The 23,201-nt window shown below is 41.2% G+C and overlaps 1 protein-coding gene and 1 long non-coding RNA gene across 2 annotated transcripts in view; one reads left to right on the top strand and one right to left on the bottom strand.

The window, feature by feature from the left end:
- The window catches only part of LOC129135938 (uncharacterized), a 48,092-nt gene extending 32,913 nt beyond the window's left edge, over nt 1–15,179 (bottom strand). Inside the window, exon 1 of the long non-coding RNA XR_008537049.2 lies at nt 15,074–15,179. This is a non-coding gene — a long non-coding RNA (uncharacterized LOC129135938). The remainder of the gene's footprint in view (nt 1–15,073) is intronic.
- C9H9orf40 (chromosome 9 C9orf40 homolog) lies at nt 12,739–21,643 on the top strand. Its single transcript, XM_520076.7, has 2 exons — nt 12,739–16,014; nt 20,018–21,643. Exons 1-2 carry the CDS (start codon nt 15,580–15,582, stop codon nt 20,174–20,176), a joined length of 594 nt encoding a protein of 197 aa, XP_520076.2. The 5' UTR covers nt 12,739–15,579; the 3' UTR covers nt 20,177–21,643.
- The last annotated feature ends 1,558 nt before the right edge of the window (nt 21,644–23,201 follow it).

Here is a 23,201-nt window from a genome sequence, read left to right as displayed (position 1 = left end):
TGATGTAAGTGTTTACTGCTATAAACTCCCTTCTTAGCATTGTTTTTGCTGTATCTCATAGGTTTTTGTATGTTGCTGTTTTAGAGACAGGGACTTGCTCTATCACTCTGGCTGGAGTGCAGTCGTGTGATTGTAGCTCACTTTAACCTTGAACTCCCGCCTCAGCCTCCCAAGTAGCTAGGACTACAGGTGCACACCACCATGCCCAGCTAATTTAAAAAATGTTGTTTGTAGAGATGTAGTCTTGCTATGTTGCATAGGCTGATCTTAAACTACTGACCTCAAGTGATCCTCTGCCTCAGCCTCCCAAAGAACTGGGATTACAGGCATGAGCCACTGTGTCCAGCCAATATGTTGTGTTTTAATTTTTATTTGTTTCGAGAGACTTTTTGGCCATGTGTGGTGGCTCACGCCTATAGTCCTAGCACTTTGGGAAGCTGAGGCAAGAGGATCACTTGAGCCCAGGAGCCGAGACCAGGCTGAGCAACATGGCAACACCCCATCTCTACAAAAAATTAAAAATTAGCTGGGCATAGTGACACACAGCTGTGGTCCCAGCTACTAAGGAGGTTGATGCTGGAGAAACACTTGATCCTGGGAGGTTGAGGCTGCGGTGAGCTATGTTCGTACTACTGCTCTGCAGCCTAGGCAACAGAACGAGATCCTGTTGCAAAAAAAAGTTTTCTTTTTAATTTCCTCATTAACTCCTTCCTTGCCCAGTGGTCATTCAGGAACATATTATTTAATATCTGCGTATTTGTACAGTTTCCGAAGTTCCTCATGCTACTTCTTTTTTTTTTTTTTCTTTTTTTTTTCTGAGACAGAGTCTCACTCTGTCGCCTATGCTGGAGTGCAGTGGCACCATCTCAGCTCACTGCAACCTCTGCCTCCTGGGTTCAAGCAATTCTCCTGCCTCAGCCTCCCGAGTGGCTGGGATTACAGGTGCACGCCACCATGCCCGGCCAATTTTTTGTATTTTTAGTAGAGACGGGGTTTCACCATGCCGACCAGGCTGGTCTCGAACTCCTGACCTCAGGTGATCCGCCTGCTTCAGCCTCCCAAAGTGCTGAGATTACAGGCATGAGCCACCACGCCCAGCCCATGCTACTTATTTATTGTTTTATCCCATTGTGGTCCGCGAAGATAATTGATATGATTTCTATTTTAAAAATTTGTTGAGACTTGTTTTGTGGCTTAACATATGGTCTGTGCTGGAAAATGCTTCGTGTGCTGATTAGGAGAAAGTGTATTCTATAGCTGTAGGATGAAATGTTCTGTTTAGGTCCATTAGGTCTAAAGTGCAGTGTAAATGTTTGTTAATTTTCCATCTAGTTGGTCTAATTCTGAAAGTGGTATGTTGAAGTCCCAAACTCTATGTTACAGTCCATCTCTCCCTTTAGATCTAATATTTGCTTTATATATCTGGGTGCTCTAATGTTGGGTACATATTTATTTATAATTGTTATATCTTCTTGCTCTATTAATCCACTTATCATTATATAGTGACCTTCTTTGTCTCTTTTAACAGTTTTTGACTTAAAGTCTGTTTTATCTAACATTAGTATAGCTACCCCTGCTTTTTTTTGATTACCATTTGATTGGAATCTCTTTTTCCATGTCTTTCATTTGTCTGTATATGTTCCTACAAGTGAGACGAGTTTCTTTTAGGCAGCTTATGGGTGGGCCATGTTTTTTTTTTAAATCCATTTGGCCAGCCTGTAACTTTCAAGTGGAAAGTTTAATCTGTTTACATTCAAGGTTATTATTGATATGTAAGAGCTAATTCCTGTCATTTTATTACTTGATAGCTACTTGTTTTATATATCCCTTGTTCCTCCCTTTCTCTCTTATTTATTATTGTGATTTGGTGGTTTTCTGTAGTGGTAATGTTTGAGTCCTTTCTCATTTGTGTCTTTGCTCTACCAGTGGGGTTTGTAATTTTGTGTTTTTGTGGTGGTGTGTATCATTGTTTTCCTTCCAGGACTCTCTTAAACATTTCTTGTAGGGCTCACCTAGTGTGATGAATTCCCTCAACTGTTGCTTGTCTGGGAAAGACTACTTCTCATTCATTTATGATGGATAACTTTGCTGGGTGTAGCGTCCTTGGCTGGCAGTTTTTTCTCTCAGCTCATTGTCTATACCATCCCATTCTTTCCTGGCCTGTAGGGTTTCCATTGAGAATTCTGCTTAGTCAGTTGGGGGATCCCTTATAAGTGACTAGACACTATTCTCTTGCTGTTTTTGGAATTCTCTGTCTTTGAAATTTGACGACCATGTGTCGTGAAGACCTCTTTGAATTGCATCTGTTTGGGGATCTCTAAACTTCCTGTATTGGATCTTTAAATCTCTTACTAGACCAGGGAAGTTTTCAGCTACTGTTTCATTAAATGGATTTTCTATCCCTTTTCTCTTTGCATTCTGGAACACCAAAAATTTGAATATTGGTCATTTTATGGTGTCCCATATGTCATGTAGGCTTTGTTCATTCTTTTTTCTTTATTTTTGTCTGACTGGGTTATTTCAAAAGACCTGTCTGCAAGTTCTGCAATTCTTTGTTCTGCTTGATCTATTTTTGAAGCTTTTAAATGTATATTGTATTTCATTCAGTGAATTCATCAGTTCCAAAATTTGGTGGTTTTTTTTTTTTTTTTTCATGATCGTTGCGTCTTTGGTAAATTTCTCATTATTTTTTGTATTTGTTGTGTGCTCTTCTTTCTCACTGAGCTTCTTTAATATCATTATTTTGAATTCTTTTTCTGGTACTTCATAAATTTCTTTTTCATTGGAATCTGTTGCTGGAGAATTATTGTGTGCCCTTGAAGGTGTTATATTTCCCTGCTTTTTCATGTTTGTTGTGTCCTTACATTTTTCTCGGCACATCTGTTCTAACAGTAACTTCTTCGAATTTTTTTGGATTTGCTTTCATAGTGGAGGACTTTTTCCTGAAGATGTATATGTGGTGTTGGTTGGGTAGGGCACTGTGGCCTTGATTCTCAGTGTGTGCAGTAGTGTAGTCTCTGTATGTTTTCTTTAGGTATAAATAGTGTCAATGGTGTCTGTGATTTTCTCAGTGGCTTAGGGTCCATTTAGTGGAGGCTGTGGTGAAGTTTTGCTGCGGACAGGGACATAGGTGGGCCAGTCCTCAATTCTCAGTGATGGCAGGAGTGGGCTGAGCATGCCTGTCCTTGGGCCCCCGGGTGGGGTATGCTGTCACTGGTATATTAGCAGGTTCAGATGGGCAGATTCTTGGCCCTCCAGTTGGCTTGCTTGGGTGCTGGGTAGTGACAATGGTGGGCTGAGCAGGTAGGCAGTTTGTCAGGCCCCTGGATAGTCAGCATGGCATAAGCCAAGGCAGTAGCACTGGTGGGACAGTTCTCTGGTTCCCGAGTGGTCCATGCTAGCATTGGCAGTGGCTGTGACAGGCTGGGAGGGCCAGTCCCTAGGCTCACAGGGTGGCATATACAGGTGGGTGACATCTGTGATGGTAGTGGCAGGTTGGATGGGCCTGATGACCTCAGGATCCTGGGAGGAGTGCTCAGGCGTCAATGGCGGTGGGCTGAGCTGGGCAATCCCCAGGGTCACTGACAGTGTGCTCGGGGACTAGGGGGTACAGAGCCAGTCTAGGCAAACCTGTCCCCAGGCTGCCTGGTGGCACATGGAGGTGCTGGCTCTCAAAATGGGACCTTGCTGTAGCTGCTTAGAACTCAGGGTATGCAAGACTCAGCCTTAGCTCCCTTTCTGGAGCAATACCATCAGATGGTCTTCCAGCAGCTCCCTATGTTAGTCTCAGGGCCCACAAGGATTGAGGGGGCTCTCCTGTGGTTAGGATTGTAGGAGTCTGCAATAAAAATGTGGACTGCTGGGGGGTCTATCCCGTACCCTTTCCCTTCATTGGGAAGTCTCTACAGGCTCCCAGCCAATCCCAGCTGAGCAGGCTGCCTCACTTCCCTCTCCTTCCTTGTTTTAGGTGTTTCCTGTTCACTTCTCTGTTGAATTTTAGTGTTCTCTCCTAGATAATCTATTCGAACTGTGATTATCTATTCACTATTTTGGTTCTTTATGGAGAAGGTGAGTACCAGATGCTTCTAATCAGCCATCTTGAAGACCGATGGGTCTTGTTTTTTAATTCAATCTGCTGTCTTTTAATTGGAAATTAGTTTACAGTAATAATGGATGTGGTTGAATGTAATCTCGCCATTTTGCTATTTTCTACTTGTCCCATTTTCTTTTTTCTCACTTTCTTTTGGATTGAGTATTTTCTTGATTTTATCTCCATTATTGGCTTATTAGTTACAGCTCTTTATTTAAAAAAAGGTTTCAGTGGCTTCTCCAGGTTTTAAAATACGCATGTTCAACTTATACAAACCTCAAATGGTGTACCACTTCATGTATAGTTAGAAGAACCTTACAACAATATACTTCCAATTTCTCTTGCATCATTTATGCTATTGTCATACATCTTAATTTTATGTGTGTAATAAACCCCAGAATACAGTGGTAATATTTTTGCTTTAGACTAAATTCTTTAACAAAAAAATATCTTTTATATTTATCATGATTTTTGAATAGTTTCTGGTGTGGGTTGCTTTAAAAATATGTCCACAAATTCTTCGATACTCCTACCTTGGGAATAGCCTAATTCCCGTTCCCTTGATTGTGGGCTGTACTAATTTACTAAATGAATAGAATGTCGTAGAAATGTGTGATTCCAAGGCTAGGTCATAAAGGACATTGCACCTTCCATTTTCTCTCAGATCTCTGGCACTGGGGGAAGTCAGATGACATGTCATGAAGATACTGAAATACCCCTATGGAGAATCCCACTTGGTGAAGAAGTTAGGCCTCCTCCAAAGAGTCATATGAATTGAATGAGCTTGGAAGTGGATCCTCCACCCCAGGCAAGCCTTCCTATAATCACACACCCAGCCAACCACATAATTGTAACCACATGAGCGACACTGTAACACCCAGCCAAACTGATGGTGAATTTCTAACCCACAGACTTGAGAAAATGTTGTTTTAACTCACTTAAGTTTGGGGATAACTTGTTATAAAGCACTAGTCATTTCTTTGTACGCATCCAAGTTTCTATCTGCCATCACACTTCTGCCTAGAGAACTTACTTTATATCATAGTCTGCTGACAGTGAATTCTTTCAGCTTTTGTCTAAAAAGTCTTTATTTCTCTTTTATTTTTCAAAGATTTATTCACAGAATACAAAATTGGGGGTTGATTGATTTATTTAAATGTCACTGTTGTTTTGATGAGTACTCCACTATAATTCTTAACTTTGTCCTTCTGTTTCTTTTTTCCTCTGGCTGCTTTAATTGGTTTTGGTATTTATCCTGTTTGGGGTTCTCTAAACTGGTTAGATCTGTGGTTTGATGTTTTGTTATTATTTCTGAAAAATTCCTTGCCATTATCTCCTAAAATATTCTTTCCTGTTTTCTCTTCTCCTTCTGAGACTTTTATTACATGTATGTTAGACTGCTTGTTATTATTCCATAGCTCCTGGGCACTGTTTTTATTGTTTGTTTTTGTTTGTTTTGGAAGCGGAGTTTCACTCTTGTCACCCAGGCTGGAGCGCAATGGCGGGATCTCAGCTCACTGCAACCTCCGCCTCCTGGGTTCAAGCAATTCTCCTGCCTCAGCCTCCCAAGTAGCTGGGATTCCCAGCACCTGCCACCATGCCCGGCTCATTTTTGTATTTTTAGTAGAGATGGGGTTTTGCCATGTTGGCCAGGCTGGTCTCCAACTCCTGACCTCAAGTGATCTGCCCGTCTTGCTCCCGCAAAGTGCTGGGATTACAGGTGTGAGCCACCACACTGGGCTTTTTTTTTTTTGTAATTTTTTTCTCAGTGTTTCAGAATGACTTTTTAAATGTATCTTCCAATACACTGAATCTTTCCTCAGCTATCTCCATTCTACTAATGAACCTGTTGAAGGGATTTTCATCTCTGATATCATGCTTTTTATTTCTAGCATTTCCATTTATTTTTTATAGTTTTCATCTCTGCTAAAACACCCTGCGTCAATGTGTTGTCCACCTATTTCACTATATCCTTCAATATAGTATATTAATGTTAGTCCTTAACTGATAATTCAAATTTTATCTGAGTCACCTCCAAGTCTTGTTCTATTAATTGCTTTATCTCTTGACAAGGTGTTTTTTTTTCTTTACTTTTTTTCCCTTGAGTCTTATAATATTGAATTTCATTTATCGTGTGTAGAAAAAAACAGAAACTGAGGTAAACAGTATTTATGTCTGGCTATAAATACATGCCTGTTAGGCTGGTATGGGAGGTTGAGTCAGTATTGTAAGAAACTGAGTTTATGTTTTCTTACTGTTATCTGCAGCACATCACAGATTTCAAATTCGTCTAGCAGTGAGCTTTTCCTGTGCGCTTAAAGGACAGGATGCCAGAGGGTATTTTCCTCAATGTTTCAGCTCCCTCTCCACCTTCCAGCTGTCTCTGTATGCCTTTGCTCCCAAGACATTCTCTCTCCATGCTCTTGCCCCTCCCTCAGAGGTAGACTGAATTTTCTTGTTAGTCTGTGCTAGGCTCATGGTAGAGACAATAAGGAATCTTTGTTGTCTTAGCTGAGCCTCAGTCTTAGGCAGGCTTTGCACACCTGGCCTCAGAATTGTGTCCTTCTTAGCATTCCTATCCCTGTATTTATGACTGGTCTTCAGCAGGAATTTCCTACTCCTCTCCCAGTAGTATCAGTGGAGGATGCTAGGCCCCAAACTATTTTCTGTCTCTCTCCTCTAAACTAAGATTTGTGCTTCTACTTTTTCTCCTTAAATGAAAGATCTTTGCCTTTGTCCTTCCTTCTGAGGCAGAGACGTTTTGCCTCTGTTCCTCCCACAAAAGCATTTTCTGCCCTGAGAAAATGTCTGTTAACCCTCCATCAGTGGCTTAAGGCTTCCGTTTTCGGCAGAAAATGAACCAGGGAAACAGGTGGGTTTTTGTGCCTATCCCCACCTCAGGGGCAGCTATACTATATATCTTTGCTTTACAGGGGGGATCGCAGCAGACTCCTGCTATGTATGCCCCCACCCTTCTTGAGCACCCAATGGAATGACATGAAAAAAGCTTATGAGTGAAGATATGACTGGACTGCTACAATCTTATGGTAAAACTTGAAAGGTGAAGAGTGGCTTCTTATAGTTAAGCAAAGAAATTCTTGATGGAATCTATTCCTGATAAAGATGCTGTGAACACTATTGACATAACAACAAATAATTTAGAATAAATGTAGTCAATAAAGCAGTGGTAGGGTTTGAAGACTGACTACTGTTTTGAAAAAGTTCTTCTATGGGTAGAATGCTATCAAACAGCATCAGATACTTCTGTGAAAGGATGAATCAATTGATGCAGCAAACTTCATTGTTGTCTTAAGAAATTGCACAACCACTCCAACCTTCAGCAGCCACCACCCTGATGAGTCAACAGCTATCAACATTGAGGCAACATCTTCCATGAGCAAAAAGATTATGGCTCACTGCAGGTTCAGATAACTGTTAGCATCTTGTAGCAATAAGTTACTTGTAAGTTACAGTATATACTTTTTTTGATATGCTATTATACGCTTAATAGACTATAGTATAGTGTAAGCATCACTTTTTATTTTTTGAGACAGGATTTTGCTCTAGCGCCCAGGCTGGAGTGCAGTGGCACCATCTCGGCTCACTGCAGTCTCTACCTCCTGGGTTAAAGCGATCCTCCTGCCTCAGCCTCCTGAGTAGCTGAAATTACAGGTGTGCACCACCAAGCCCAGCTAATTTTTGTGTTTTTTTGTTTTGTTTTGTTTTGTTTGAGATGGAGTCTTGCTCTGTCACCTAGGCTGGAGTGCAATGGCACAATCTCGGCTCACTGCAACCTCCGCCTCCTGGGTTCAAGGAATTCTCCTGTCTCAGCCTCCTGAGTAGTTGGGATTACAGGCGCACACTGCCATGCCCGACTTTTTTTTTTTTTTTTTTTTTTTTTTTTTTGTATTTTAGTAGAGACAGGATTTCACCGTGTTGCCCAGGCTGGTCTCAAACTCCTGAGCTCAACTGATCCACCCACCTCAGCCTCCCTTATGCTGGGATTACAGGCATAAGCTACTGTACCCGGCCAGCATAACTTTTATTTGCACTGGGAAACCAAAAAATTTGTGAGACTCACTTTATTATGATAATTGCTTTATTGTGTTGGTCTGGAACTGAACATGCAGTATCTCTGAGAAATGCCTATATATTTGTGACCAATAGAGTCTACTGTGCACCTTTTTTGTTACATTTTGACAATTATTCTATACCCATAAATACAAATTTACTTCAGTTAAAAAGCACAGGCTGGGCATGGTGGCTCACGCCTGTAATCCCAACAATTTAGGAGGCCGAGGCAGTCAGATCACCTGAGGTCAGGAGTTCGAGACCAGCCTGGCCAACATGGTGAAACCCATCTCTACTAAAAATACAAAAATTAGGCGTGGAGGTGCATGCCTGTAATCCCAGCTATTTGGGAAGCTGAGGCAGGAGAATTGCTTGAACCCAGGAGGCAGAGGTTGCAGTGAACCGAGATCGCGCGCCACTGCACTCCAGCCTGGGTGACAGAGCAAGACTCTGACTCAAAAAAAAAAAAAAAAAAGCATTCCATTATACATAAAATCCATATTATATGTATTATACTAATATTATTAATATAATACATAATATAGGCCATACTTTAATAAGTAACATTCGGTTGTTTTCAATCTTTTGCTATGTAGCATTATGCCACAATGTAATAATCCTGTACGTAGTTGTTTATGTCTATTGTCAGTAGTATATCTGGAGTATAAGTTCCTAGAGTTACAGTTTCAGAATGTGTGTGTGTATTTTTTAATTTTCACAGATATTGTCAGATTGCTCTTTTTTTTTTTTTTTGAGACGGAATTTCGCTCTTGTTGCTGCCCAGGCTGTAGTGGCAATGGTGCGATCTTGGCTTACTGCAACCTCCGCCTCCCGGGTTCAAGCAATTCTCCTGCCTCAGTCTCCCAAGTAGCTGGGATTACAGCCGCATGCCCCCACGCCTGGCTATTTTGTATTTTTTAGTAGAGATGGGGTTTCACCACATCGGTCAGACTGGTCTCAAACTCCTGACCTCAAGTGATCCACCCAGCTTGGCCTCCCAAAGTGCTGGGATTACAGGCATGAGCCACCACACCCTGCCCAGATTGCTCTCTTAAAAGGTTATACTAACTTACACTTTAAAACAAAGAGAGCATCTGTTTCTGCATATCCTTATCCACACAATCACTTATTAAAATTTTAATAACCAATATGATACAAACATTGGTAGCTGCACATAGAACACTGGAGATATGAGGACAGTGCCCCTTGAGTAATCTTCAGAGTACTACTGATCAGTGCATGTGTGAGAAAACAAACCATGGCCAGAGAAAAAAAGCACCTGAAGTATCAGAACAGTAGCCAGGGCCCACACAGGACCAGAGTGTTTGTTCTCACACCCAGACTATAAAACCTCAAAATGTGTAGGGCACTAGGTGTGGTACAGAGAAGTCTTGCCTTGGTAATGTGGAGTCATTAGCCCTAGATTTAAAAAGCTCAGGTCCCACTTGACAAATCTTGTAAGCAAGATCCAAATGGGTCAAACTATGTCTATGTACTTAACAGCATCCTAGAATAAATCTCAAGAATACTTATTGAAATACAAAAATAGTTAGCACCCAACAAAGTAAAAAAATATCTGGTGTCTGATCAGAAACTACCAGGTATGCTGACAAACACAATACCAGGTATGCTGGATAACACGACCCATAGAGAGGAGAAAGATCAGGTGAACCCAAACCAGACCTGACACAGATGTCAGAATTAGCAGAGAGCATTAAAACAGAATAACTGTATTCCATATGTTCAAAAAGTTACCTAGATTTGGAAGATAGAAAAAAAGACCGAAATGGAACTAGAGATGAAAAGTACATCGTGTAGGATGAAAAAATAGTGTGTGGGGTTAACAGCAGATAAGGTACAAGAGAACGAACTAGTGAACTTGAAGAAACAGACACTACCCAAAACAAAACACTGAGGAAAAGGCAGCACTGGGTTTTTGTTTTGTTTTGTTTTTGTTTTTTTGCCATCCTTTGCTCATGCTTTTGCTATTTTACACTTTTGGACATTCATACTTGCTATTACATCTGACTAGGATCACATGATTTTCCCCCCCTCACTTTCCTCAGGTCTTGGCCCAGAAGTCTTGTCAGAGATGCCCATCTTGACCTTTTATCCTGCCTTATTTTTATTTTTCCTCAGCACCACCTGATAGATGTGCTTATTTATTGTCTGTCTCCCCCAAGATTCCTTGGACAGTCATGGGGTAGGGATTTTTGTTTTACTGTTGTAACCCAGTGCCTGGTCTGTAGCAGATGCTTAAAATATGTATTCAAAGAATAAATTGAGTGAATGTGATTATGAAAGAATACAGTTATATTTCTGGTATGGGTACCTGTATAGATGACTGATGACACTGGAGGATGGAATACGAGATGCCTACAGAACACCCAGATGGAAATAATGGACACTCATTCAGGCAACGAATATTTACTGAGCACCTACCATGCTAGTCACTTTGAGTATATGACTGGGGACAAAACCCAAAAAACAAACTGGAACCCTACCTTCAACAAGCTTACTTTCTAGAAAGGGAGACAATAAGAGTAATAAGTAAGTGAAATATATAATAGATTAGAAAGTAATCATGCTATGGGAAAAGAGGGGAATCAAGAGTCAGGAGAAATGTAGAGTGAGTTGCAATTTTAAATAAGGTGGTTAAGGTAGACTCATGAGAAGTCACATGGATCTGATGCTCAGAGGAGAGGTTTATCTGTTATACTGGCAATAATCTGCCCCAAAGTTTTTGGGATCAAATGAGATATGTAAAAGTTCTGGCAATTAAAAAATTTTAAACTACTTCCCCACCCTACACTGCTGTGAGGCTTCAGTTAGTCTGAAACACACAAGTTTAAAGATAAGCAGAATAAGTTTGTGTGTATTCCTTTTTCAGTAAGAAGAAAAAAAGTTTCCCTTCTTTGTTGTAACTAATGACTTCTGAGTTATTATCCACAAAATTATGGGATATGTAGAATAGGTAGAAGATCCTATTACATCAATAAAAAATGCATTTGGATAGGGCAGGGGGAGGGGTGCAAGGTATTTATGTTTTACATAAAGTGGTACAATGTTAGCTCGAACTAGACTGTGAAAAAATAAAGATGTATATGAACAGTCCTTATGGCAACCACATTATTAATTCAAAGAGGTATAGCTAAGTAAATACCAATAGGTTAACTTAAAATGAAATTCATAACGATAGGAAGGAGGTAGAGTAACAAGAAAGGAAATTTTGAAAGTATTTCAAACTGAAAGATAATAAAAACACAACATACCAAAATTTGTAGGATGTAGCCAAAGCAGTGCTACAGGGAAAGTTACAGCTTTAAGTGTTTATTTTAGAAACTAACAAAGACAGCTGGGCGCGGTGGCTCACGCCTGTAATCCCAGCACTTTGGGAGGCCGAGGTGGGTGGATCACCTGAAGTCAGGAGTTTGAGACCAAGCTGGCTAGCATGGTGAAACCCCATCTCTACTAAAAATGCAAAAATTAGCCAGGTGCGGTGGCATGCACCTGTAGTCCCAGCTACTCGGGAGGCTGAGGCAGGAGAATCGCTTGAACCTGGGAGGCAGAGGCTGCAGTGAGCCAAGATCGTGCCACTTCACTCCAGCCAGAGTGACTCTGTCTCCAAAAAGAAACTAACAAAGACTACAATCAGTGACCTAGGTTCTATTAGAAGAAGCTAGAGAAAGAAGAGCAAAGTAAATCCAAATTTAGTAGAAGCCAATGAAATGGGAAAAAGACAAACTAAGAAAATATTCCAACAAATGTGATGAATGAAATGGACAAATTCCTTGAACAAGTGGATCTGGTACTACTTACAACTTAGGGTAAACTAATTTCAAATTCTACTTCTGGGGCCTTAAAAAAAAAAGAACCCAGAGCAGCAACAAAAACTCAGAAAATGTTATTTAAAGAGAAAAAGAATATTGTCTACAAAAATTATAAAGTGCCTAGGGATAAACTTAACAAAGATATAAGCTCTTTATGTTGAGAAATATAAAACTTTATTGAAAGATTTTTTAAAACTTAAATAGTTATATTCTTGAAGAGGAAATGAGCTTGGTATTGTAAAGATAATAATTCTTCCCAAATTGATCTATAATCTCAATGCAATTATAACCAAAATTCCAAAAGGGTAACTAAATGTTACAGAGGATGCTATTATGGAAGAACAAAGGGCCAAGTATAGTTGACACACTCCTAAAGAACAAGATGTCAAAGATTGCTCTCAAAACTTTGATCATCTTGATTGTGGTTATGGTTTCACAGGTGTATGAATGTCAAATTGTACGCTTTATATGCACATTATTGTATGTCATTTAGATCTAGGTAAAGCTGTTTTAAAAACAAAAACAAAAACAAAAAAAAAGCCCGGCAAAACAAGCCTGGGCAACATAGTGAGACCTTGTCGCTACTAAAAATAAAAAATTAGCTGGGTGTGGTGGCACAAGCCATGGGCCCAGCTACTTGGGAGGCTGAGGCAGGAGGATTGCTTGAGGCCAGGAAGTTGAAGCTGCAGTGAGCAGTGATCATGCCACTACATTCCAGCCTGGGCAACAGAGCAAGACCTGGTCTCAGAAAATATATTAAGCTGGTTGTGGTGGCTCATGCCTGTAATCCCAACACTTTGGGAGGCCAGGGCAGGCAGACTGTTTGAGTTCAGGACTTTGAGACAAGTCTGGGCAACGTGGCAAAACCCTGGCTCTACAAAAAAATTTTAAAAATTAGCTGGGTGTGGTGATGTACACCTGTAGTCTCAGCTACTCAGGAGGCTGAGGTGGGAGGACTGCTTGCCCCTGAGAGGTCAGGGCTGCAGTGAGCTGTAATCATATCACTGCTCTCCAGCCGGGGCAACAGAGCAAGCCCCGTCTCAAAAAAAAAAAAAAAAAAGTTATTTAGCAATATACATACAGACATACAAATGGAAGAGTTAAAAAGCAAAGGAATGATTAACTCAACATGTAAAACAGTAATTACCGGGAGTGAGGGAAAGGGAAGGGTATGTGCCAGTGGGGAAGGGGCGCATAGGGAGCTTGTCATGTTCTAGTATAGGTAGTATTCTATTTCTGAAACAGAATGCTGTATGTCTATCATTCTTTTAACTACATGTGTATTTTATACAACCTTTTGCATATATAAGTTTCACAATTTTGAAAAAATGAGCGTTTGTAAAGAGGAACACAAAAGAACCAACCATTAGCTAAACTTATTATTTTGGGGGTACTCAAAACCTTTCAAACAGCACTTGATGACTACGATTAAGATCTTTCCTGCTGATTTAAAAATGGCAAAACTCTTCCTCTGTTTGAGACAGACGGGTTTTCAATTTTTTTTTTTTTTTTTTTGGAGACAGGGTCTCACACTGTCACCCAGGCTGGAAGTACAGTGGTGCAGTCTTGGCCTCTGCCTCCAGGGTTCAAGCGATCCTCCCACCTCAGCCTCCCTGGGACTACAGGTGCAAGGCACCACCTCTGGCTAATTTTTGTATTTTCTGTAGAGATGGGGTTTCACCATGTTGGCCAGGCTGGTATGGAACTCCTGGGCTCAGGTGATCTGTGCACCTCATCTTCCCAAAAGTGCTGGGATTAAAGACGTGAGCCACCGCACCCGGCCGGTTACCAATTTCAAACAAGAAAAGTAAAAACCAAACAGAAAAGCTATTGCTTACTACCCTAACTTGGTACATTTCTGTGCTTGTTAATAACTAATAATTAACTTGTCCTCTCACAACCACCTTGAGATGCAGGGGTACAGGGTAATTAGTAGAGATAGTACCTAGCACTAAAATAGAATTATCTTTCTTGCACACTTTTTCTACAGAGGATGATAGTTTTTCCCTTCAAAGCACTGGTAATAGTCTTATTTTCTTCCTTCCATTTCTGCTTACTTGGTTACTGTCTTTATCAAACTATTAAAGTAGTAAATACGACCAGATGCGGTGGCTCACACCTATAAACCAAGCACTTTGGGAGGTCCAGACAGGAGATCGCTTGAGCTCAGTGGGGCCCAGCTGCAGTGAGCCGTGATGGCACCACTGCACTCCCGCCTAGGTGGCCGAGAGAGACCCTGTCTCAAACAAAATAAAAAATAAAAATAATAAAATAGTAAATATACTGCAATTGTCTCCACCTCACTTCACCTGACAACACTATTTTGCTGTAATGGCCATAGAATCTTGATCTGACCACCGCCCATAGTAAGCAGGGAACTCAGCCTTCCAACATTAATTTAAGAGCCCAACAATTTTAGGTTTCAGTTAGAAAGGACAGCTGCGCTTCAGGCTTGGTTCTTGCCAACTACTCAGCTATTCTGGATAAGCTGCACATTTTGTCTGTAACTTCCTCCCTAAGTTTTTAATCAAGAGATCTTCCAGGAATGTAGGGCCTGCTTCACCTTCCACAGCAGCTGCGCAAAACATGCAAAACATACACTTCGATTTGTGTTTTCTGTTAGCTTTAGCTACTTCCCTCAGCCCAGACTCCCCTTCAGTCTTTTGTTTTGAATAACAACCTACTGTGAAGCTTCTTAAACACTAGTTTTATTTAAACCTTGTATTATCCTTTTCCTTTTTTTTTTTTTTTTTTTTTTTTTGAGACGGAGTCTCGCTCTGTTGCCCAGGCTGCAGTGTAGTGGTGCGATCTCTGGCTCACTACAGCCTCCACCTCCCGGGCTCAAGTGAATCTTCCTCCTCAGCCTCCCGAGTAGCTGGGACCACAGGGGCAGGCCAACAAGCCTGGCCTATTTTTGTATTTTTTGTAGAGACGAGGTCTTGCTATGTTGCCCAGGATAGTCTGGAACTCTATTATAATCTTTGTCTTAATCTCATGGAGACGCCCCCGTGGTCACTGACTGGAGGAAGGAAATACACATTTTAAAGGTTTTAAATTTCCTATAGAAGGGTCTAGAACGTACCGCGCTATAACGAACATAGTAGTAAGACCACCGCCACGCTCCTGAGGAAACAAGGTCACGCCCCTCTGCGGGCCGCTTGATCGGGTCTTTAATTAATCCCGCCGCCGCCTTCCCGCCTACCCCCGAGCGCGCACTTCCGGTCGCGAGGGCGCTCGGGAGCGCGCCCCGCGAGCCTCCACCAACCAGCGGCTCCGCCTGGCCAGACAGAGTGCGCGCGCGCACGTTGTGCGCAGGTTCGAATCTCCGCCGCTTCGCGGTTGCTTCTCAACGTCCGGGCCGCATCTCGGCGGCGGCGAGGGCTGAGCGCGGGAGCTGCCTCCGAGCCGGAGCCCCAGCCCTAGCTCCTGCGCAAGCCGCCCCGCCCTACCCCCTCCAGCGTCCTGTCGCCTCCTCGCCCGACTTCGGCCTGTCCCTCTCTCACGCGCTCAGTCCTCGCTCTTCGCCCCCCGCAGCTATCGGCACTCGGTCTCCCGCGCCTGGCGGGCTCCGCCCGAGCCTCTGGGCCCATGGCCAAGCGGCGTGCGGCCGAGCCGGTGACGTTCCACGTGCCTTGGAAGCGGCTCCTGCTTTGCGACTTCGCTGAGCAGCCGCCGCCACCGCCTCTCTGGATCCGGCCGCCCGGGGTCGCGCATGCTGGGCAGCTCCTTGGCGTCCCAGAGCAGCACCGAAAGCGCAAAATCGACGCAGGGACCATGGCAGAGCCCTCGGCTTCGCCCAGCAAGCGCCGTGACAGCGGGGACAACAGCGCCCCGAGCGGCCAGGAGCGTGAGGACCACGGTCTGGAGACGGGCGATCCGCCGCTGCCGCCGCTGCCGCCGCCGCCCGTACTGCCGGGGCCGGGGGAGGAGCTCCCGGGCGCCCGGCCCCCGGGGGGCGGTGGCGACGACGGGGCGGGGCGCCCAGGACCCCCGCGGGGAGACTGGGGGGTCGCATCGCGCCAGGTAGGGGCTGGGGGCGGGTGGGCTGAGGGGCGAAGGGGCTTGCCTTTTCCCCCCACACACAAAACGCCCCGGTTCCCACTCATGACTTGTGTAGGTTAAGACGCCTGAGGGGGGTGAAAGAAGGGGTCACCGCTCCGGGAGAGGACGCCGACCGCCAGAAGCACACCCCGAGAGTCCGATGGGCAGAAAGCACTGGGCTGGGCGAGGGGGAAACAGACCGTGGTCGGGAGCGATAGAAGTGGCCTTGCGGCGTCAGCGCCGCGCTCCGTAAAAGGGAAACGGGACCGTGGGTCGTGGCGGGCTGTGAGCATGGCGAGAACGCAGACCGTCAGGGCATAGGTTCAGCCCAAAGACAAACGACAGATAAAGGTGTAGAGGGCCTTCCTGGGTTTAACGATGATTAGTCTAGAATTCGGGATAGAGTTCTTTTTCTAGAGGGAGACCAGTGTGGTAGCCATTGATTAATTGAACATCCTACAGGCTGGTACAGCTTCTGGAGAAAAGGATGGACCACCGTACCTTGGTCAAAGCTTTGTTTTAACTCATAGTGTTAAATCTGATCCTAGGCAAAAGTATCATTGAAAATTAATTTGGGGGCGGGGCGTGGTGTCTCACGCCTGGAATCCCAGGACTTTGGGAGGCCACGGCGGGTGGATCACCTGAGGTCGGGAGTTCGAGACCAGCCTGGCCAATAGGGTGAAACTCTGTCTCTATTAAAACACAAAAACTAGCTGGGTGTGGTGGTGTATGCCCGTAATCACAGCTACTCGGGAGGCTGAGGCACAAGAATCACTTTAACCTGGGAGATGGAGGTTGCAGTGAGCTGAGATTGGGCCACTGCACTCCAGCCTGGGCAACAGAGTGAGACGCTGTCTCAAAAAAAAAGAAAAGAAAGAAAAAAGAAAATTAATTTGGGCCTTAAGGCGTATATGAGAATCATTGGCGGGTTTCTATTCAAGACATGAGCCTGCCTCATCTCTGCATGTAAGAATCCCGAGAAGATCTAGGCATGCCTCGGTTTGCCTAGATCTCTGCTGCCCGGCCGCTAGCCGGTAAGAACACTTGAAACGTGACTAGTCCAAATGGAAATGTGCTCTAAGTTTAAAATATACACGAAATTTCGTGGATTTAATAAGAAATGAAGATAAAATAGCTCAATTTTATATTGATTACACATGAAATAACTTGGCTATATTGAAGAAAATATATTAAAATTAATACCAGAAGTTTCTTTTACTTTTTAAATACAGCTACTAGAAAATTTTAAATTATGTTTTTGGAGCATTATATATTTATTGGACAGCTTTGGTCTAGACTTAGGAATTCATACTACTTTTTCACAATCCTGAATGACAGGGGACTTGGGAGATGAAGAACCAAGTACAGGTTTCTCAGAATTCACCAAATTCTCTTCAGCTGTCTGATAGCATCCTCCCAACGTTTTTCTATTTTCTCAAGTATCTTATGTCAGGGTTTTCAAATACCTTTCCAAAAAAATAAATGAAATTTCTTAGGCATGACTTGTTCATGTGAAAAATCCAATAAAATAACGAGAGTTTTATAGTTGGGAAAGACTTTTTTTTTTTTTTTTTTTTTTTTTGCCTATGGTTGAAACATGAGCCTTATTTAAACTTTTTCTTCAGATTGCTCTCAGATATTCAAAATCAACTGAAAACAGATGGATAGTCTTCTAAACCATCCATCCATAATGGATATGGAGATTAGGGACTGTGTAGTTTGAAAACTTTTTGAAAGCTCTTCAGACCATTTTAGTACTCCACTCATGCATAGGCTTGTCTCCTACCAGAATACACTGTCTATAGTATGCCACACAGTGATAAGAGGGAAATATGGAAATGGCAGTAGGCAAAGCGTAAGAGTTCTCTAGTAGCCTGAAACGGTGATGCTTGCTTAGAGTCGTAGACTCCACTCTTTTCCCCCACAGCAGTAACTAGATCTGGCAGCTCTCTACTTCCTATAGTCGCTGCAAGCACATGACAGGGAAAAAGGTTGGCTCCAGGGGTTCTTTCTTCACCAAGACTACCCTTGTTCTCTTTGTTGTTTTTTAAAAAAGGGTCTTGGGGTCTCGCTCCCATGCCCAGGCTGGAGTGCAGTGGCACCATCCCAGCTCACTGCAACCTTAGCTTCCTGAATAGTTGGGACTGCAGGTGCACACCACCACGCTGGACTAATTTTTTTTTTTTTTTTTTTTTTTTTTTTTTTTGTGGAGATGGGGTTTTGCCATGTTACCCAGGCTGGGCTCAAGTGATCCTCCCGCCTCTGCCTACCAAATAGCTGGGATTACAGGCGTGAGCCACTGTCAGGCCCTCTTTTAAGGAAAGCCCAGTAACACTCCTATTCCTTCTTTTTGTTAGATTTGTTCTGGAGGCGCTTCTCTTTTACAATCATGCTCTCTCCAGCTTCTGTTTTTCCTTCCTGCCTCCAAAGACACAGGCTTTTTGTTTTAAGGATTTTATACCTGATTACCAAGGGAAAATTGAATATAACAAAAAGAAGTAAACAGTTCAATACAGTAAATGCCTGGTTTCTTTTGTGCTCAGAATAGGGCTTAAGTCCCAGCCCTCACCCTTGGGACTTCATTTAGGAAATACTACCTCAAATACCTTTTTTTCTACATTGAGAATACAATCTAGGCAGGATAATGTTACGTCATTTCTGTCCCGGAACTTCAGGGTATTTCCTGTTTCAGATGTTTTTTGACTACAGAAATAAAATCAGGTATTCATTAAATATTCATGTATTTTTTTCATGTTAGTGTCACTATGTAGATTCACTGCTCTGTCAGTGTTAACTGTTAGTTTTTTGTTTATTTGTTTGTTTTTCATAAATTGAGATGGAGTCTTGCTTTGTTGCCAGGGCTGGTCCCAAACTCTGGGGCTCAAGCGATCCTTCTGCCTCCCAAAGTGCTGGGATTACAGGTGTAATCATGCCCAGCCAACTGTTAGATATTCTTAACAGAAAGTAAGCAGAAATGCTCTAAGGAGACAGTGATTAATGATTCATAGGCTCATTGGGATATAATACCTAGCAATATTGAGCAATTACTATGCCAAGCCTGAATTTTTACAACAGTCCTCCATTTTATCAATAAGGTCAAGATCAGAGTTAGTGGGCGGTGGAGTTATCTTGCAAACCCAGGTCTGTCTGGTGGCAAAGTTTATGTGCCCTTAGTCACTATGTTTTACTAACATAATTAAAAGACCTTTTTTTGGTCCATGTTTATAAGTAGATAATTTGTACAGTAGATTTTCCAAAATATTAAAGTGAAATTTTTCTTAATATCTTTTGACTTATTGTGTGTTTATCCCAATATTAAGAAATTCCCCCAAAACTTAATTCTTTAAGGCTCAGCATAGAAGACAGTGAACTTCCTAATGAGACTTTCTTACAGACCTGTGCTGTCCACCACAGTAGCCACTAGGTCATGTGGCTACTGAGCATTGATTTTTTTTTTATCTTTAATAAAATGATCAGTTTAACATTTTCTTGCTATTCATCATGTTTATAACCTAATACTTTTTGGAAGATTTCAAAATATTTTGGCCTATGTAAAGTAAATCTCCTAAAATACCAGACCTTAAGAACAAGACCAAAAGTAAGTTATAAGGAGTGTGTCTGTGTTTGTATTTTTAAAATAAATTCTTATTTTCCTTATTGAAAGATAAAAAATTTTAAGACTTTTTAGATAATTTTCTTTAGGTGAAAAATGGGAGATAAACTGTGGAAAGAGATGCTCTTGGAGGAAATTCCTTTAAATTTAACAAATACTTTCACAAATTGTAAATATTAAAATGCACAGATTTCCTCGAGTACATGAAGTACTTAGATGAGACAAAATTTAAAATGTATATTTGTTAAAAATACAAAATAGAAGACTACAAAATCTTATATGAGTTTGCCTTTAAAACAAATTTGTTTTCTGAAAAAAACTTAATTTTTTCTAAGCTATTGATGCTCTTTGATCTCTCTTTTTTCTCTAAAGCACAATGAAGAATTTTGGCAGTATAATACCTTCCAGTACTGGAGGAATCCTTTGCCTCCTATTGATCTGGCAGACATTGAAGATTTAAGTGAAGACACCCTGACAGAAGCAACACTTCAGGGCAGGAATGAAGGGGCTGAGGTTGACATGGAGTCCTGATGTAAGGAGCCGAAGCAGTGGGATTGGCTGATTTGAGGAGATGTCTCTAAGTGAATTCTCGTATTCTTAAGGGAAAAGTTATTTTCCATACTTGAAGTTATATTTCCAAACCTGAGAAATGCAGAAAGATTGTTCTGACATTAAATACCTACAGTTACTACTGAACCTCTTAATAAGGATTTGTCAAGGATAGAGTACAGTTGTAGGGGAAGTATTTTATGTATGCATTCTTAGAGCAAAAAGTTTTGTTTAAATTCTAGAATTGAAGGTACTGATCTTATAAAAAGAAATTCTAGCAGTTTTAGAAATAGGTGGGAAAAACTCAAATATTCCTCCTATCTGCACCAAAAAGTTTATTTGTGGTATATAAAATGAATATTGTTTTATAATAACTTGTTAATAAAGTACTTTCTAATACATTCTATTGACTCTGTTAGTTGAACAAATAGCTGACTTGAACATCTATGCAAACTTAAGATGGGCGGGATTGTTGTAAAAGCTATTGTTTTAAAAGAGCTTTCTAAATGTAAAGTAGTGATAATTTCAATTTGGGTAGCGTGTTTGCAAAGCTTCCAATATTTGATGTTGGTTAAGCTCTACTATGGGCAACTGAAGATGGATAAAGAAAAATGAAAACTGAATCGGTGCCTGCTTCCCCCTGTTTTCCCAGGATTAGAGGAAAAAATTTATTGTATGATCAGCTTCTTGGTTTTGAATTGCTTCGAGGCATGGTTTTATTCCTTATTACTTTAGACCTGTAGTTTTCAACACTGACAGCACTTTAAAAATCTTTGCCTGGGCCTCACTCTTGAGAGATTCTCATTTAATAGTTCTGAGGTGGGTCTTGGATATAACTATTTTTTTAAACACCCGTCCTGTTTCCCTCCATTCCTCTCATGTGCAGACAGGGTTGAGAACCAGTAGACTAATGGTCGTTTTTCCTGTTTAAAGGAGATAACTAATTTGAGCTGAAGCAATGCTTCTTAATTAGCTTTGTTTTTGTTTTGCTCTGTTGGTGGCTTTGTTACAACTGAATTATTGTGTTATTACTATTTCATTGTTAAAGAAATAAAGTAAGCAATTTGTGATGTGAGTATCAGTGATTAAGTTAACTAACTTTTGTACTGCATCCAGAATGTTGGTTTTGTAATTGAATAACTGGTTCTTGCTTGCATTTTTTGTTGTTGATGACATTAGATCCAAAATTCAAGACAAATGGTAAATGCCATTGAGAGGGAAAGAGAAAAACTTGATTTTTTGTGTGTAATGAAGGATTTAAGAATGGGTTGACATTAATAAGAATGCTTTAGAACAGAAGACAAACTGTATAGCATTGTGGTCAGACATGGTTCAAAGTCTTGTACTGCCACTTCCTACCTATGTATCTTTAAGCCAGTTATTTTTCATCTCCAAGCCTCAAATTTCTCACCTGTAAAATGAGAAATAATAAATAGTATCTACCTCAGAGAGACTGTTTATTGTCAAGCAATGTTATAAGTACTTTACTTGCATCATCTTGTTTAGTTCTCATAATAACCTTAAGGTAGGTTAAAAAAAATCATTAGAATAAACATGCTGCGTATAGTTAAAGTTTTAACTGCCTCTAGAAGTTTCAGGATAGAAATTGGAATTGAAACTTTCAGCTTATGATATTTTCAACTTATGATGGGTTTATCAGGACATAACCCCATGGTTAGTTAAATGTACTAAATTTATATCACTTTCACACTGTGGTAAAGCTGAAAAATCCTGTCAAACCATCAAGTCAGGGGCAGTCTATATATAGAAAACAGAAAGAGTTAAAATAATTCCGTCCTTTAAAAAAGTTGTTTACTAAGTAAACTTGAGGTAACAGCAAAATTTCATTGTGGATAAATTGAGGTAAAATGTGGGTTTTTAAATGTGTTATAACCCTTCACCCCAATTCCCTAATGTAACATCTTAAATTACCACAGTACACTTATGAAAATCAGGAAATTAACATTGATAAAATTCTCTTGTGTGATTTTGAGGACATGGAAAGAATGACTTCAGACAACTCTTAGAGGATATATGTCAAAAACCTAAAACAAGTATAAAATTTATAGACTATTCGACTTTCACCATTGTCCTATTCTTTTTCTAGCCCAGCGTCAAATTCAGGTTCACATGTTATATTTAGTTATAATATCTCCTTGGTCGTCTTTAATCTAAAAACAGAATTTCTTTGCTTTTCATGACCTAGGTACCTTTTGAAGAGCACTGCTCAGGTATTTCATAGGATAGCCCTCGATTTTGGTTTGTCTGATGTTTCTTAAAAATATGCCTTTTGGTAAGAACTCCATGGAAGTGATGTTGATGTATCAGTGCATCATGTCAACAGGCACAAGAATCTCAGCTTGTCTGATCAGTAATCATAACATTGATTACTTGGTTAAGATGGTGTCTGCCAGGTTTCTCTTTTGTAAAGTTACTGTTTTCCCTTTTGTAATTAATTATTACCTTCTGGGAAAATATTTTGAGACAGTAAATACTCCATTTCTTATACTCTGCCCACAAATTTTAGGATTGATGAGTCTTGCCTTACTGCCTTACTGCTCTGGTATATGTCAAATGGTAATTTTCTATTTTTTTTTAATTTAGAAAAATAGCTTACTTAAAAATTATATAACTACCTGACAGATCTCTATAATGCTTTCTCTCCTTACCTATTTTGGCTGATTACTCTCTAATTATCTTTTCATAGGATGATAATTTTGTAATATCTTTGTCTATAGGAGTATAGAAAGATACTCTATTCTGGCCGGGTGTGGTGGCTCATGCCTGTAATCCCAGCACTTTGGGAGGCTGAGGCGGGTGGATCGCCTGAGGTCAGGAGTTTGAGACCAGCCTGACTAATATGGTGAAACCCCGTTTCTACTAAAAACTCAAAAATTAGCCAGATGTGGTGGTGTGTGCCTGTAGTCTCAGCCACTTGGGAGGCTGAGGCAGGAGAATTGCTTGAACCCGGGAGGTAGAGGTTGCAGTGAGCTGAGATTGTGCCACT

Source organism: Pan troglodytes, chromosome 11 (assembly GCF_028858775.2).
Source record: "Pan troglodytes isolate AG18354 chromosome 11, NHGRI_mPanTro3-v2.0_pri, whole genome shotgun sequence".
Classification (NCBI taxonomy): domain Eukaryota; kingdom Metazoa; phylum Chordata; class Mammalia; order Primates; family Hominidae; genus Pan; species Pan troglodytes.
Note: the sequence above shows the minus strand (reverse complement) of the source record. Positions and strands in the feature narration are given on the sequence as shown.